Raw genomic sequence first — 17,107 nt, forward strand, 5'->3', positions numbered from 1 at the left:
ATGTAAATAATGTCTATACAGAGATGCCATGCTATTTTAATTATGTTGTCTTACTACTCTATTTTAAGGGAGTTTGCATGCTGTGGTTTCATGAAGATACCTAATAAATTCCTTTTTTTCATTAATTGCATTGCATTATGTGACACAGGTTTTAGGCACTGGGATTCCCCCAACCTCTTCTCACACCCTCTCCCCATGGTGGATTCCTCCAACTTGTTGTATTACCACAGTTCATATTCATTGAGATTCTTTCATTGGAAGCATTTACCAAGCATAAAGTCCAGCATCTTATTGTCCAGATAAGTTCAACGGTTTCTTGGGGAGACCATCTCTGGTCTGACGGTAGAGATGGCAAATTATCATCCCAATCAATTAAAAGCTCCAACATAACATCAACAACAACGTTATGGAATTAACTGACATGATATTGAGTAACCAATATGTCAAAAAAATGCAGGGTTTTAACCTCATCCTGTGACATCTTTGTTGACATATCAATTTTGGTGTATTTACAACCAGGTTCTATACACCTTAAAATGGCTATAGATTACTATTTAGCTGTCTCGTGTCTATTTTCATTTTAGTATTTAGCAGTTTATAGCATTGACGCATGATTTTGCTGAGCCTGGTTGTATTTTGAGTGGTCTGAACTGGCTTATAATTCTAACAAGACATGTGTCAACAGTTTAGGTGCAGAATATTTTTAGGAGGGGTGTGTAGAGAAATCCTCAGTACCCCAGTGAGGAGTAACTGATCTTTGTGTCGCACCTAGTGAGGCATGAGTGAATCCACGCTGACTGTATCCTTGTCTGATTCTAAGCTTTCCTTGTTGTTCTCTATCTATTCTATATTTTTTGTTTGTTTTTATGTTTGTTTGTTTGTTTTGAGGAGTTTCCTGAGCGATCCTGATGGTCATTGCGAGAGAGGGTGGTGACCCAGAGTTGGAGCAAAACAAGGACCAGAGAAAGCTCCCCTCCCTAGTCCTGGAGGAAGCTTATTGTTCTTCTGTCTGCTGATCACTCAGGGCTCCTGGTTGTCGTTCCGATGATGTTGGTTCCTTCATGGCAGGGTTTGGACTTCTTCCATCCCCTGTGTAAGATCTGGATGGGTGTGGGTGACCTCAGAGTTCTTGGACTCCGAAGGTACTCCTATTCCCCATGGTCTCCTTGGCCGTTGGGATGTAGTCCTTGTTGCTCATATTAATAGTCCTTGGTGAGGATCTGGGAGTCTTCAGGGTTGGGATGCACACCTCCTCCTGTTCACTGGCTCCACTCTGGGGTCCTCCCCCTGCTCCATACGCATGACCTCCTGTTAAGAGGTTGTCAGGATCGCTTTTGATTTCCCCCATATGCCTTTTTAGCTTGACTATTGTCTAATGTCAACTCAAGTTTGATATCTATGAGTTACCTGATATGATCCTGATAGGTTATACTTCACATCTTCCCCACCTGATAGGGAGATGAAATTTTCTCTGCACTCCCTCTCCATTACAGAATAACAGGGTATTAAGAGTGTATTAGGTTTTACAGTTCTTTGATGTAGATCATAAACAGTCTGACTCTCATTAATTGTTGATTCATAGATTATATCACATTATCTTATTGCATTAGATACAGCCTGTTTGAGGTTGCGATAGTATTACAGTATCCAAGTACTATTTTCCAGATTGACATCGTTTTATCTTAAATTAAGGCAAACATGTGGTATCTGACCTTTCGGGATTGGCTAATTTCTCGTAGAATAATGGTTTCTAGTTGGGTCCATTTGGCCACAAAGAACTGCATTTCATTTTTTTTTTAATAGCTGAGTGGTATTCCATGGAGTAAATGAACCACAGCTTTCTTATCCAGTCTTCTGCTGATGGGCATTTTGGTTGCTTTCAAGTTTTTGCAATTATTGATTGTGCTGCTGTGAATATAGGGGTGCATGTTGGTTTCTCGTGTAACAGGTGTTTTGGATATATTCCTAGGAGTGCTATTGCTGGATCATATGGTATGCAGATTTTCAGTTGTTTGAGTGTTCTCCATACTGATTTCCATAGAGGCTGTACCAATTTGCAGCCCCACCAGCAGTGGAGTAATGTTCCCTTTTCCCCGCATCCTCGCCAGCAAGTGGTGTTGGTGGTTTTTTGAATGTGAGCCATTCTTACTGGTGTTAGGAGGTACCTCATTGTTGTCTTAATTTGGATTTCCCTTATTGCCAGGGAACTGGAGCATTTTTTCATATGTTTGTTTGCCATTTGGGTTTGTTCCTTTGTGAATTGTTTGCCCATTTCCTGTGCCCATTTTTTGAGTGGCTTGTTTGTTTTGGTGTTTTGATTTCTCTGGAGATCTTTGTATATTCTGGAGATTTGCCCTCTGTTGCCTATGTAGTGCGCAAAGATCTCCCATTCTGAGGGCTGTTTTTTTACTTTGTTGATAGTTTCCCTTGCTGTGCATAAGCTTCTTAGTTTGATGAGGTCCTATTTGTTTATTTTGGTCTTGATTGCTATTGCTTTTCGAATTCTTTTTAGGAAGTCAGGGCCTACACCTCGTTCTTGCAGGGTATTTCCAACTTTCTCTTCCAAGAGTTTGAAGGTTTCTGGATGTAGGTTTAGGTCTTTTATCCATTTAGATTTGATCTTATTGTTTTGTGAGAGATGCGGGTCTATCTTCTTGCTTCTGCAGGCTATTAACCAGTTGTCCCAACAGCATTTATTGAAGAGACCTTCCCATTTGCATGGATTGTTGTCTGTCTTTTGGTCAAAGATTATTTGACTGTATCTATGTGGACTCCCTTCTGTTGTTTCTATTCTGCTCCATTGGTCTTCCTCTCTATCTTTGTGCCAGTACCAGGCTGTTTTGATAACCACCGATCTTTCATTGCTTCTTCTCATCTTATGGCCACTGCGAGTACCTCTAGAACTATGTTGAATAGCAGTGGTGACAGCGGACATCCTTGTCTTGTTCCAGATCTCAGTGGAAATGGTTGTAGTTTTTCTCCATTCAGTATGATGCTGGCATTGGGTTTTTCATATATTGCTTTGATTATGTTGTGGATTGTTCCTTCTATGCCTACCTTGGTTAGGGTTTTTAGCATGAAGAGGTGCTGGATTTTGTTGAAAGCTTTTTCTGCATCAATTGATACTATTATATGGTTTTTGCTCTTTAGTTTTTGGATGTGGTGTGTTACATTTATGGATTTCCGAATATTGAACCATCCCTGCATTCCAGGAATGAATCCTACTTGATCCGGGTCAATGATTTGCCTGATGTTTTTTTGAATTCTATTGGCTAGGATTGTGTTGAGAATCTTAGCATCAGTATTCATCAGGGAGATCGGTCTGTGTGGTTAATTCCTGTATTTGGTGTTTTTCTTGAGCTTTGATGTAAACACCAATTGCAATGAACTTGCCCCGTAGCACTGCTGTGGCAGTGTCCCACATGTTCTGGAATGTTGTATGTGAGTTTTCATTGGTTTCCATAAATTTTTTGATCTTGTCTTAAATTTCTTCTCTGACCCTTTGTTCATTTAATAGCATATTGTTTAGCCTCCAAGAGTTTATATATTTTCTGGGGCATTTTAAGTTGTTGATTTCCAGTTTCACTCCTTGGTGGTTTTGGAAGGTGCATGGTATGATTTCAATTTTTTTGAAGTTAGTGTGGCTTATTTTTTGTCCTATCATGTGGTTGATCCTGGAGAAGGTACCATGCACTGCTGGAAAAAAGTATATTCTGCTTCTGTGGGGTGAAAGATTCTGTAAATATCTACTAAGTCCAGTTGCTGGATTGTTTGTGTGAGTTCTATTGTTTCTCTGTTGAGTTTTGTCTTGTTGATCTGTCTATTGGTGTTAATGGTGTGTTGAGGTCTCCTACAATTATTGTGTGAGCGTCTAGGTCTCCCTTTAGGTCCATCAGCAATTATTTCACGTAGCAGGTGCGTTTGTGCTTGGAGCATAGATGTTAAGGATGGTAATCACTTCCTGTTGGATCATTCCTTTCAATAATATAAAATGTCCTTGCTTATCTCTTTTGATATATGTCACGTTGAAGTCTATTTCATCTGAGATGAGAACTGCGACATTGTCCTTTTTTTCTTGTCCATTGGCATGAAATATCTTTTTCCATCCCTTTACTTTCAGTTTCTTAGCATCTTTTCTGGTTAGATGTGACTCTTGTAGGCAGCAGATAATTGGGTCCTGTTTGTTGATCCATTCTGTTAATATATGTTTTTTGATTGATGAGTTTAGGACATTTGTATTAAGAGTTAATATTGAGAGGCTACGATTTTGCTCTGTCATGTGTGTGTGTGTTTCTGGGTGTGGATATCTAACTGTCTTTCCTTGTGTGGGCTTTAGTGGGAGGTCTTGCCATCTGCCCTCTTTACTTACTGTTTGCCTCCTTTTTTCTGGGTTTAGGACATTTCTAAGGAGATTTTGTAGAGCTGGCTTTGTGCTAGTATATTCTTCTAGTTTCTCTTTGCTATGGAAGTATCTAATTTCATTCTCGAATACAAATGACATTTTGCTGGGTACATTGTTCTTGGCTGACATTTGTTTTGTTTCAGGATTTTAAAGATCTTGGTCCATTCCCTTCTATCTTGGAGAGCTTCTTCTGAAAAGTCAGCAGTGATTCTGATTGGCTTGCCTCTAAATGTATGCTTGTCTATGCTTCATATGTGTCTCAGAATTCTTTCTTTGTATTCACTAGAGGTGACTTTGAGTACCACATGTCTGGGAGAAGATCTCTTTAGATCAAATCTGTTGGGGGTTCTCTGTCCTTCCTGCATGTGGGATGGATTCATGTTTCCTGTATTTTGGAAGTTCTCCTGTATTATTTCATTGAGTACCTGTTGTAAGTCTGTCTCTCTTTCCACTCCTTTGGGAGGGCCTATTACTCTGATGTTTGACTTTTTGAAGTTGTTTTTCATTTCCTGAATGGTCTTGTTGGCTTTGTTCGGTTTCTCTCCAGGTGTATAATGAGCTGCTTGTTCTCATTCTGATCATCTTCCATTTCTGATATCCTATCTTCTGCTGAATTAAAAAATATGGAACGCTTCACGAATTTGCATATCATCCTTGCACGGGGCCATGCTAATCTTCTCTGTATCATTCCAATTTTAGTATATGTGCTGCCGAAGCGAAGCACCTAATAAATTCTTAAATTTAGTTAGTTTTTATTTTATTTTATTTTAAGAAAAACACCAAACAACCAGAGGCAGTTCCTTCTCTGTTTTGATTATACTGCCACTCCATTACTGAATAGAAATAGTGATCGGGCCTTCCATTTTGTTTTTTGTCTGACATTAGTGGTAAATGTTATATTTTGTTTAGTAAGTGATGTTTGATTTAAGTCTTTAGGTTACATTTTCTAAAATTATGAACATTTTCTTTTATTTTTCTTTAAAGATTTTTTAAAAAAAACTTGCTGAAAAACAGTGGAAGAGAGAAATGTAAAGACAGGGAGAAAGATCGAGGGTGATACTGACAGAGAGTTGGGGTGAGACAGAGAGGGAGAGAACAATACTTCCATATTGATTCTCTCCTAAATGCTTACAGCACCGAGGATGAAGGAGGAGCCAGCAAGCTCTTCCAGGCTCCTGTATTGCTCACAGGCTCCAAGTATCTAGGAGATTTGTATTCAACTTTACCTGTGTCGATAGTCTCCTAAAGGATAAAAAAAAATACCCACAACATTTTTTAAAGCTATCATGCTTTAAATGTAATTTTAATGATTTAAAATGATTTAAATGTAATTTTAGAAAGCAGGTAAAAATCAGTAGAATATATTGTGACTTGTAAAAATTATATGAACACACGTTTATATATGCATATATTAAGTTTTATTGAATCAATCAAACCCACTTGTTTACGTGTTGTTGGCTGCTTTTACACTACAGTAAGAGCAAGGGACAGTTGGGACAGACACCAGGTGGCCTATAAAGAGTAAAAATCTTATCAGCTTGTTGTTTACAAAGTTAAGTGATCCCTATTTCAGAACATTGTCACATTCTACTTCCTCAAATGAGTAAGGAATGGCAATACATATGGGATCATTTGCAAAGATTGTTTCATAGCGATGTGTGTGTGTGTGTCTATGTCAGCAAATGTAATTGAAGAACATATTGATCTGATTTCCAATCACATGCTCAGGTGGGTGGACGTTATTGTTGCCGTATGCAATGGTCATGTCCCAGGCATCAATGAGCCCCACGTTGAGGTCCTTGAAAATGTCCTTCATAGTAAGATACTGAATGTAACCATGGAAATCTCCAAACCTCCAGGGCTGGGTCATGCTGAAGCCAGGAGCTTCTTTTTGGTCTTTTTCCATGTGGGTACAGGGGTTGAAGGACTTGGGTCATCATGCTTTTCTTCCCCAGGAGTGTTAGCAGGGAGTTGCATCTGGAGTGGAGCAGCTGAGACTTGAACCAGTGCCCATATGGGATGCCAGCATTGTGATGGGGTAGCTTAACTCATTATAGCACAATGCTGATCTCAAGAATTTCAATTTGGTGATTCATTGAGGTGTAAATTTAACTTCTATGCGTAATTTGAAATGTGGTATGTTTTATAAGAGTAGAGATTTATAAAGACACACTTATGATATGCCAGAAAGTTTCCAGTTTCTAATAGTAAATATAATGAAAGATGTGTGTGATCTCTATGTAGGGACAGCATGCTATTTTGATTATGTTGTCTCTTTTATACTATTAAGAAGGGTAGTTTGTATGTTGAGCTTTCATGAGGTTGCATTCTAAATTCCTAGATTTAGCCTTTTAATTTTTATTTTTTTCAAATTAATATACTGAGAATAAAATTCATGCATTCCACAAATACAGTTTTAAAACATAACTATGCCTCCCTCCCTTTCCACCATTCTCTTGCCACACACCTCCCTCTTTCTGTCATCGGTTTTTGCAAAGATATAATTTTAATCCACTCTATATTCACAGACATTTGAGTATTTTTTCTTTTTTTAGAGATTTATTTAATTTTTATTTGAAAGGCAGATTTTCAGAGAGAAGGAGAGACACAGAGAGAAAGATATTCCATCCACTAGTTCACACCCCAAATGGCTGCAACAACCAGAGCTGAGCCAATCTGGAGCTAGGTGCCAGGAGCCAGGAGCCAGGAGCCAGGAGCTTCTACCTGGTCTCGCTAACTGGTGTGGGATACCAAGCTTCTAGGACATCTGCTGCTGCTTTCCCAGGCCACAATGAGGAAATTGGATCAAAGTGGAGCACCTAGGACATGGACCAGACCAGTATGAAATGCTGGTGTTTGAAGGTGGTGGATTAGCCTACTGAGCCATCGAGTTGGCCCATTAATTCTTTTTCTGAGAGAATGACCTAGCAACCAAGAACAGTTACTTCTGCTTTCTGACATTCACTGTGAGTTCATTATTAAACAGAAAGAGTGATAGGCCTTCATGTTTGATTTTGTATGACGTAACAAAAAATGTCATCCATTGGGTGATGTTTGTTTTAGTTTTCTGGTTAAATTTCTTCAAGGCTGGGAGTTTTTTTTTTTTTTTAACTTACATTAGGATTTATTCATTTATTTATTTATAAAGCAAAGTGACAGGGAAAAAGAGGGGGAGGGAGAGATTTTCCATGTGAAAATGACTCATCTCTAGGCTCTCATGCGTTAGCTACCACCAAATAGTTGAGCCATTATTTGCTACCATCTGTGTGCATTAGCAGCAAGGGAGATTGAAAAAAGGGCACCTGGTAGTCTGACCAGTGCTTCAACAGGTGATATTAGTTTTGAAAGTAGTAGATAAACTCATTGTGTCACAATGCTGACGTTGGAATTTTAATTTTCTCCAGTGTGATACTAGACTTTTCTCATCCTCCATGGGATTTCTGTTTAACTGTACTAGAGTTCTTGCTTTAAACAGGTGGCGGCAAACAGTGGCCTAGAGAATAGAAATCTCTTTTGAGTCTATGATTAGAGAACGGCTTTCAACCCTTAATAAGCTGGGTAGCAATCAGAAGACAAATGCATCATGACATAGAAATTATATAAATTAGAGTTCATAAGTGAAGTTTCATTGAGAAGTAACCAAACCCTCTTGTTCACATGTTGTTGTTGGCTGCTTTTACACTACAGTAAGAGCAAGGGACAGTTGGGACAGACACCAGGTGGCCTATAAAGTGTAAAAATCTTATTAGCTTGTTGTTTACAAAGTTAAGTGATCCCTATTTCAGAACATTGTCACATTCTACTTCCTCAAATGAATGAACCTTTTTGGCAATGCATGTGGGATTATTTGCAAAGATTGTTTCATGGCAATGTGTGTGTGTGTGTGTGCGCACACACCTATGTGTGTCTATGTCAGCAAATGTAATTGAAGAACATATTGATCTGATTTCCAATCACATGCTCAGGTGGGTGGACATTATTGATGCCGTATGCAATGGTCATGTCCCAGGCATCAATGAGCCCCACGTTGAGGTCCTTGAAAATGTCCTTCATAGTAAGGTACTGAATGTAACCATGGAAATCTCCAAACCTCTCTGTGTCTATGTGCATCTCTCTGATGTTTTCTGTCTTAATGATCACCTTAGTGGCTGGGCTTCTCATGAACAGTCGCTCAATAGCCTTTCGGACACTGAGGGCCCTGCGAATGAAGATGTCAATGGGGAAGGGTCTGAAGTGTTGGCCAAAGGTGATGATGATGACGGTATCCTTGTCACCTGGTATCCGGTCAATTTCCCGAGGGATGTAGCCATCATCTACCACTGAGTAGAGTTGAACTGTGACAAAAGGATGACTATGTTTTTTCCATTGAACCTGAGTGTGTTTTTCTGGATCCAGAAGCAAATGTTTCTTAAAAAGTCCGGTTCCATGAAGATCAAAAAATTTTAGTGCTGATAAAAACAAACAAATCTTCTAGTTAGAAGATAACTAATATTGATCTAATATATATTCAGTTATATATGTATATATAATTGAACATATTTAGACTTATTTATTTTTATTTGAAAGGTGGAGTTAGACAGGAGAGAAAGAAAGAGAAAGGAAAAGGGGGGTGGATCTCATCTGTTGGGTCATTTCCTAAGTATGTACATAGCTGGGACTAGATGAGGTTTCAATTCATGTCTCTGAACTAGGTGGCAAGGACAAAGTCACTTGAATGATCACTTGCTGCTTCCCAGAGTATGCATCAGCAATTGGGAGCAGTGAGTGGCCTGAACTCCAGGCACTCCAATGGGGTCAGCATCCTGAGTGGTTGCTTCAGATCTTAACTGATTAGTCAAACATCGCCCCCCACTCCTAGATTATTTCTGACTATTTTTTTCCCTTATCCTCTCAGGCAGGTTGCAATCCACATTTGGGAATTGTCATTCAAAGTGTAAAACTATCATTGGAATTTACAGAGAGGATCAACATTTCTTATGAAATGGGGAATGAAATATATTTTAAATTGATAGACTTGAATTCAGAAAGATACATGCAGTGGGAAACAAAGCAGTTCAAATGAGACAATGAGACCTCATTAAACAAGCAATAAGACAAGCCCGAATTTCTACAAGAAAATAGCACATCTACATACTTTTCACTACTTTGGGTAAGTAGTAGATCCATTGGCGCAGTGTAGAGTCTCCCAGGAGGTAGATGAGTTTTCCTTTCAAGCAGTGACTCACTGGAGCTGTACCTAGTAGAGTCTGATTACAAAATGTTGTGAACCATCTTCCATGTATGGTGTAACCACCAGGGACGGGGATCTCCATTCCAATGTGGCATTTCCCTTTTGTCTCTGTAGTCTCTGCTAACACAGATACTTGTGTTTGCATAAGTTTAACATTGAAATTTCTTTTTTCTTGCCATTCACTATGCTACTAACCCATCCCGAGTGATGGGCACATGTTGAATTTTCATTTTTGTGCCATCCACAAATCCATTGACAATTACATTATGTATTAATTAGGAAAAAAGCTGGAATTCTGCAAGAATGTTCAATATGTAATGAATTAAAAAAAACAGGAACTTGATTCTCCTTTAAATCACATAGCTGGAGGGAGCAAATTAGCCAGGGCTAACCTGGAGTTGCACATGTCAGGGACTCTAGGGCCTTGTAGCCTGCTTTTACACTGCCCTTTTTACATGTGGCTTCACTCTTATTTCTCACATGAAATCTACAGATCAGCCAGAAAACAGGAGGGAAATGAAAAGGAAGGACAATCTGTTTAAGTTTTGAAGACATGACTTAGAATTTTTTAATATCACCTCCATTCATTTCCTCCTAAAAAAAATTGAGCAATGATCCTGATTACAATTATGCACAGCCATTGACTTGTTACAAGAATGGGGAATACCCCAGTAACATCTGCTTTATCCTCCTGGCTTAGTTTCTGAGTTGCCTTGCAGTGCTGGTTATTTCTGTTCACAGATCAGCACATTTTTACTGGGTTGTACTTTCTTTGTAACCTATGGTCAAAGTGGCAAAAAGAGTGCTAGTGGCAGAACTGGAAGAGGTACCTAGAACGTGCTCTATGTCCTAGCGACTTAGTTTGCTAAAGGGCATATTGTTACTCCAGAATTATGTTGCAATTATTTTGATTTGGTTTCTGTGAAGCTCAATAGCTTATCCTGCTGGATCTCTGTTCCCATGAGCCTAGAAACTTGAAATCTCTAGTCATTATTTTCTTATTTTCTCGGCATACTTCAGTGAGATGATAGTTTTTGAGATATTTTTATAAACTATTTATTGTATACTATGTATGTGTCAGAGTATTTAATAATTTCAGATGCATAGCATATTCTCATATGTTTTCTGTTACGTGTTAATTTTGCTTAATACTTTTAAAATTAATTACATTGTATTATGTGATACAGTTTCATAGGCTCTGAGATTCCTGCAACCACTCCCATGCCCTCCCACCATGGTGGATTCCTCCACCTTGTTGCAGTATTACAGATCAAATTCAGTTGAGAATCTTTCATTGCAAGCATATACCAAGCAAAGAGTCCAGCATCAAATTGTCCAGATAGATTCAATGGTTTCTTGGGGAGATCATCTCTGGTCTGAAGGAAGAGCTGGCAGAATATTATCCTGATCAATTAAAAGCCCCAACTTAACATCAACGACAATTTACAACATTATGGAATTGTCATGGTATTGAGTAACCAATATGTTACAAAATGCAAGTTCTTAACCACATCCTGTGACTACTTCATTGACATTTTGATTTTAGTTTATATACAACCAGCTTCTATACACCTTAAAATGGCTATAGGGTACTATTCAGCTGTCTCGTGTCTATTTTCATTTTAGTATTTAGCAGTTTATAGTGTTGAAGCATCATTTTGCTGTACTTGACAGATTTTAGGATAGTCTAAACTGGCTTATAACTCTAGCAAGGTGTATGTCAACAGTTGAGGTGTAGAACTATTTTAGGAGGTGTGTGCAGAGAAATCTTCCATTCTCCAGTGAGGAGTATCTAATCTCTGTGTCCTACTTAGTAAGGTATATGTGAATCCATGCTGACCATTTCCTGTCTGGTTCTAAGCTTTCCTTATTGTTCTCTTTTGTAATGGGCTTGAGTATTATGGATAGTTTGTGGGTGATAGTGCGTTTTATAATATTTACCATTTGTTTAGGAGATTGTTTTTGATAGATTAATTGCCCATGAAATATTTCCACATTCTATTTCCTTCTCCCTGTGACCTTTCCACATGTGACTAAGATTATGGCCTTGAAGATATGGATATGACCCTACATTATCTTTAGGGCCCAACCACACATCATTTTTCTTCAGATATAGAAAGTGGCTGAAGGCTGGGTCAGGGAGATGTGACATGAAGGCTCGCTCCAGTGTTGTGACTTTGTAGACAGAGAAAGGAGATACAAGCAATGTGGGTATGTATAGAAGCTGGAAAAGGCCAGGAAGTTATTACTGATGGGAACCACACACCAGGAGACCTGCAGTGACTAGGGCTCCTGTTGTAGACACATGTGAAGCAGCACCTGGCACATGGAGCAAACTTACTGTTACATTGAGAGACAGCAATGTGTTGGTCTTGCATGATTTCAACTCCCACTTTGGACCTTCAAAAAAAAATTAGGACAGTAATCAGCCTGTTGTGTGTCCACATAACACAGGTAACTTGAATCACCTGGTTGGAATTGAAGGATTATTTTTTATTTTCTGTAACTGAAATTTATTGTTATTATTGCAAAGTTAGACTTGCTTGGTATTGCTAATAATTATGTTTTGTTATGCGGAGAGAGCTGAAGTCCAAACATGCATACTCATCTGTTGCATACAAGCTGTACTTACAGGAGTTTGTGCTCTAATTGTTGTCTCATCTATAAATTCACATATTTCTTGCACACTTCACAATTCTTTTTCAAGTTCATGTAATTTTTTTTTTTGGATGATGGTCAGTCTCTAAATGCTCACTCTTACAGCCCATCATGTCATGATCTCCTTATTAGTTGCCTAAGGACACCCGTCTCCTTATCAAGGCACATTGAGCTTTTATTACAAGGTCCCTGATTCCCTCTTCAGTCTGTTTCCTGTTTACCTACACGATTCCCACAAACTTGCTTTCTGCATGTGGTAAACTTTAGAAAATGAGGTGATGCATTTCCCTAGCCCACTGCTATATCCTTATCGTCTGTCAAGGCAGGGGCATAAGGAAGTGTTCAGTCTGATGCATGAATGATGTTCGCAGCATTTCATTCTTCCAGTTGATCAAAGACTGCCCAAGTTTTCTAACTTAAAAGCTCTTACAGTGTGTTATCAGTCTTTGTATCCAGTGTGTGTACTATAATGTAAGTGGATTTAGGCACAGAGTGGCTCAGGGGGGAATGAGGACCAGGCTTCAGGCACAACAGATGTGCTACCTGATTACTGCTATAAGGTCCAATGCAGAGAGTCAGTGAGTCAGTATACTTTCCCTTTGGACTGAGGGATTAAAATGGTTGGTCATGGATAGGAAGATAATTGGTGAGTTGCATCATGAAGCATAAAAGACAAGAAACAGAAACCCAACTATGCATTTATTTATTCAGCAGGGAGTCAGGGACCTAGGGAGTATAAGGTAGTACTGCATCCTGAACAGTTAAGTCCTGAGAATTATGTGACCATGTGATCAGCTGGAGCTCATTGTAAGGAGTGGGATATTACCAGATCTCAATGTAGAGAATTGATTAGCTGTGGGAAGGATTCTCGACAAGAGGTTTTGTTAGGTATCCATTAGAAGTAGTTTAGAGATAATGACAGCGTCTGAAATTCACATGGAGAGAATTGGATGAATGTGAAAGACATCCAAGAAGCAGATTTTATGGAATATGATCTGATGGGTAGAGGAGCATGGCTGTCACACATCTAGGACAGAAAGTCTGTGAACACAGAGAACAACTTTACATAGAGAACATGGTGTAAAATCAAGGTCAACAGTTAAGGACATGACTGGATCTGACAATAGCAGTCGTCCTGGAGAAGCACAGGTGTATTTTGCAGTTCCACCTTGGGCGCCTGTCTTTTATTGACCATTTCAAAGAAAACACCAACTTTGTTGTGGACTGTGACAACATGCCCCATGGAGCAGCATACATTTGACCAGAATCTTGAGTAGAGGAGGCATCTGAGAATGTCATACACAAGGAAGAGCATGATAGCACTCTAGAGGATCAACTGTCAGTGTATGGAGATGTAGACTTACCTGTGGAAAAGGCTTTTCTCCTTGCTGGTAAGATATGTAATATTCTGGTTCATGGATGTCACATGGGTTAAGGCTTCACAGGGCATGTGTTGAGGTTTCACACAGTAGAAGATTTCTTGGTCTCTATCATTCAAGTATTTGCACCATTGGGTGTTGGAATTTGGAATCAGGCTACACTCAGTGAAGACATCAGAGGTTCCATTCACAAATTTCCCTTTGAAAAAAATTCTGTTATAGCCTTGGTTCCTTGCCCGCCAGAGAGCTGCTGCCCCTTCACTGGGGTGGATGAGGAGCACAGAAAGAGAGACCTGGCCTTCCCAGAACAGAGTGAAGCTGACAAGGTAGGTGCCATTGTTGAAGTCGGTCACCTTTCCTGAAGCTCCTGCCTTCAGGGCCGGGGAGGACATCCTGGCCCTCAGGAAATCCCCACCGTATTCCTTCCTGTGACCCAAGTGGTCCTTCATCTCCAGCAGGATGTGCAGCTGGTCCCCTGTGCAGTATGAGTCTTGCGGGTTGAGGATGGTGGCTGTGCTGTGTGTGGCACTGGTGGTGGCATCCATGTTGGTGAACGGTCTGGGTGGGATCAGCCGATCTAGCTTCTCCAGGATTTCCTTCACTCTCAGGTCTGTCCCTGTAGGTGATGTCACCAGGCTCAATGGTGTATTTGGGAATGCGGGCATCATGGAGGCATTGCAGTAGCCAAGGGAGACGGGGACTTTTAGAGCACTCCAGATCTGAAATGACAAGAAATGTGAACTACGAAGAAATGAATGTGAATATTTAACTTAATATTAACTTAATATTATCATCAGTTTTTCCAACTTCACAAAACTTTTGAGTGTAAAATTATATTTATGTCTTATTGTTTTAGGGCATGGTTATAGACAAACACATTAAAACCGAAGTGTATGACTCAGAGAATATTTTTGTGTAATACCCTGATTCTCTTGGAATTACACTTCCTTTTCACATACGCCTAACATTCAACTAGTAACTTATGTTGTCTTTGCCAATTGAAACATAGGTGAATCTAGTATTTTTCTTTTTGCTTCTTTTTTATTTTTATCACTTTATGATACAATTCCATCAGTCCTGGGATTTCCCTTATGCCCTCCCCAATTCCCTCCACCCTCACTGAGTTCCCCTATATCATTGCTATAGTATAGTTCTTCATATACAGTCATATGTCCATCATTGTAGACATGGACAATGGTAGAAAGTCCAGCATCCTATTGTCAACATATAGTAAAAAGTTTCATTGTGAGTCTATCTTTGTCTGGAAGTGGAGAGCATATGCATTGTATCCTCACATCTGGATGTGATAGTCTCCATTACACAGTTAATATACATCCCACTAAATGTAAAGCCACAATACAAAATCAACAATAACAGGCAGGAAAATAGAAATTCACAATACCATGAAGTTAAATAACATGCTGCTAGATATGATAGTCTTCCTTACACAGCTACTAACATCCCCTTAAATGATAAACCACAAAATTAGCAACAGAAAGAAATACAAAAAGAAATTAACAACACTGTGAAGTTAAATAACATGCTACTGCATGACTTTACGTCGCTGAAGAAATGCAAAAGAAAATAAAGAAGCTTTTTGAAGAAAATAATGCTACTGTATGTATGTATCATGGATGAATTCGATCAGAAAAAAGTGTTTTGAAGAGTGAAAGTAACAAAAAAGATCAAAATCCATGAGATATAGTTTCTGCTGATTTTTGTTGGTGAAATGTGTCTCCTACAGGCAACAAACATATGAGTTTTGTGTTTTTAATCCACTCTACTGATCCATGATTTTTGATAGATGAGTTTAAGCCATTTGCATTCAGGGTTAATATGAATGGGTGGTAATTTTGCCCTGTCATGTTATCAATGGGTTCTTCATTGATTTAGTCTTATATATATATATATATTTTATTGCATTTAATTTTATAACAACGTTTCATAGGCTGTGATGTTCCCTCTTGCCCTCCTCTTGCCCTCACCCCATGGTGGATTGCTCTACCTTATTGCAGTATTACAGTTCAAATCTAGTCTTGTTTCTTTAATGCAAGCATGTGCCTTGCATAGTGTCCAGTATTTTATTGCCCAGCTTAATTTAACAGTTTCTTGGGGAGACCAACTCTGGTCTGGAGACATAGCTGGCAGATTGTCGTTCCGACCAATTAAATGCCATAACATAACATCAACAACAGTTTCCAACATTATGGGGTTAATTAACATTGTAATACTACATGTTACAGGTACCCTTTTACAAATTGACAGTTTTTCAACTTAAATTAAGGCAAACATGTGGTATTTAATCTCTCGGGATTGGCTCATTTGCCTTAGCATGATGGTTTCTAGTTGGGTCCATTTGGCAACAAAGAACTGCATTTCATTTTTTTTTAATAGCTGAGTGGTATTCCATGGAGTAGATGAACCATAGCTTTTTAATCCAGTCTTCTGTTGATGGGCATTTCGGTTGCTTTCAAGTTTTTGCAGTTATTGATTGTGCTGCTCTGAACATGGGGTGCATGTTGGTTTCTCATGTAACAGGTGTTTTGGATATATTCCTAGGAGTGCTATTGCTGGATCATATGGTATGCAGACTTTCAGTTTGAGTGTTCTTCATATTGGTTTCCATAAAGGCTACACCAACCTGCAGCCCCACCAGCAACGGAGAAGGGTTTCCTTTTAGTCTTCCGTTGTTATTTTCTGGGATGTTTTTCGTATTTGCCTTTGGTTTTGGTAGGTGCTATTCCTTTTCTCTGTGAAGAGAACATTTTTAAGTATCATTTATAGAGCAGGTATGGAAGATGCATATTCTTTTAATTTTTCCTTACCTAGGAATAATTTTATTTCGTTTTCAAAGACAAAGGAAAGTTTTGCTGGATGTGTTGTCCTGGGATGACAATTTTTTGTGTTTAGATTCTGGATATGTCGCTCCATTCTCTTCTGGCCTGTAGAGTTTCCTGTGAGAAATCTCCTTTGAGACCTATGCATTCATTTAAATTTCAGTTGATTTTTTTTTTCATGTGCACATTTCAGGATCTTTTCCTTATGTTCAAATAAAAAGAGTTTGTGGTCATGTGTCTTGGTGAATATTGCTTTTGGTCAACTGTGTTGGGAGTTCTGTGCCCCTCCTGGATGTTGTTTCCTAATTCTTTCTCTAGATTAGGGAAATGTTCCGTTATTATTTCATCAAATACATTTTGAAACCCAGCTTCTCTTTCTGCACCTTCTGGGACTTCCATAACTCCTATACTTGACCTTTTAATAGTGTCTTTCAATTCCTGAATACCTTTTTTTGGCTTGACCCAGCTCTACTTGCAGCTTTTTGTTTGCTTTCCCCCTGATGACAGGAAATATCTTCCAACTTTGAGATTGTTTCTTCTTCCTCCACAATTCTGTTTTGTAGACTTTACGCTGTAGTTTTAATTGGCTGCACTATATTCT

The 17,107-nt window shown here is 38.9% G+C and overlaps 1 protein-coding gene and 1 non-coding gene across 2 annotated transcripts; both read right to left on the reverse strand.

Moving 5' to 3' along the window:
- Positions 1-5,019: 5,019 nt before the first annotated feature.
- Positions 5,020-5,126, reverse strand: LOC121154335. The gene has a single exon (XR_005883479.1). It is a non-coding gene; the product is annotated as a U6 spliceosomal RNA (small nuclear RNA).
- Positions 5,127-8,248: 3,122 nt separating this feature from the next.
- On the reverse strand, positions 8,249-15,659 carry LOC121153984 (NXPE family member 1-like). The gene is made up of 5 exons (XM_040976732.1): positions 15,655-15,659; positions 13,655-14,410; positions 11,974-12,032; positions 9,537-9,749; positions 8,249-8,850 (listed from the first exon to the last, which is right to left on the reverse strand). The coding sequence occupies exons 1-5, from the start codon at positions 15,657-15,659 to the stop codon at positions 8,315-8,317; spliced, it is 1,569 nt and encodes a 522-aa protein (XP_040832666.1). The 3' UTR covers positions 8,249-8,314.
- Between the last annotated feature and the right edge of the window lie 1,448 nt (positions 15,660-17,107).

Source organism: Ochotona curzoniae, unplaced genomic scaffold (assembly GCF_017591425.1).
Source record: "Ochotona curzoniae isolate NIBS_2020 unplaced genomic scaffold, NIBS_Ocur_1.0 contig_2723, whole genome shotgun sequence".
Taxonomy (NCBI): domain Eukaryota; kingdom Metazoa; phylum Chordata; class Mammalia; order Lagomorpha; family Ochotonidae; genus Ochotona; species Ochotona curzoniae.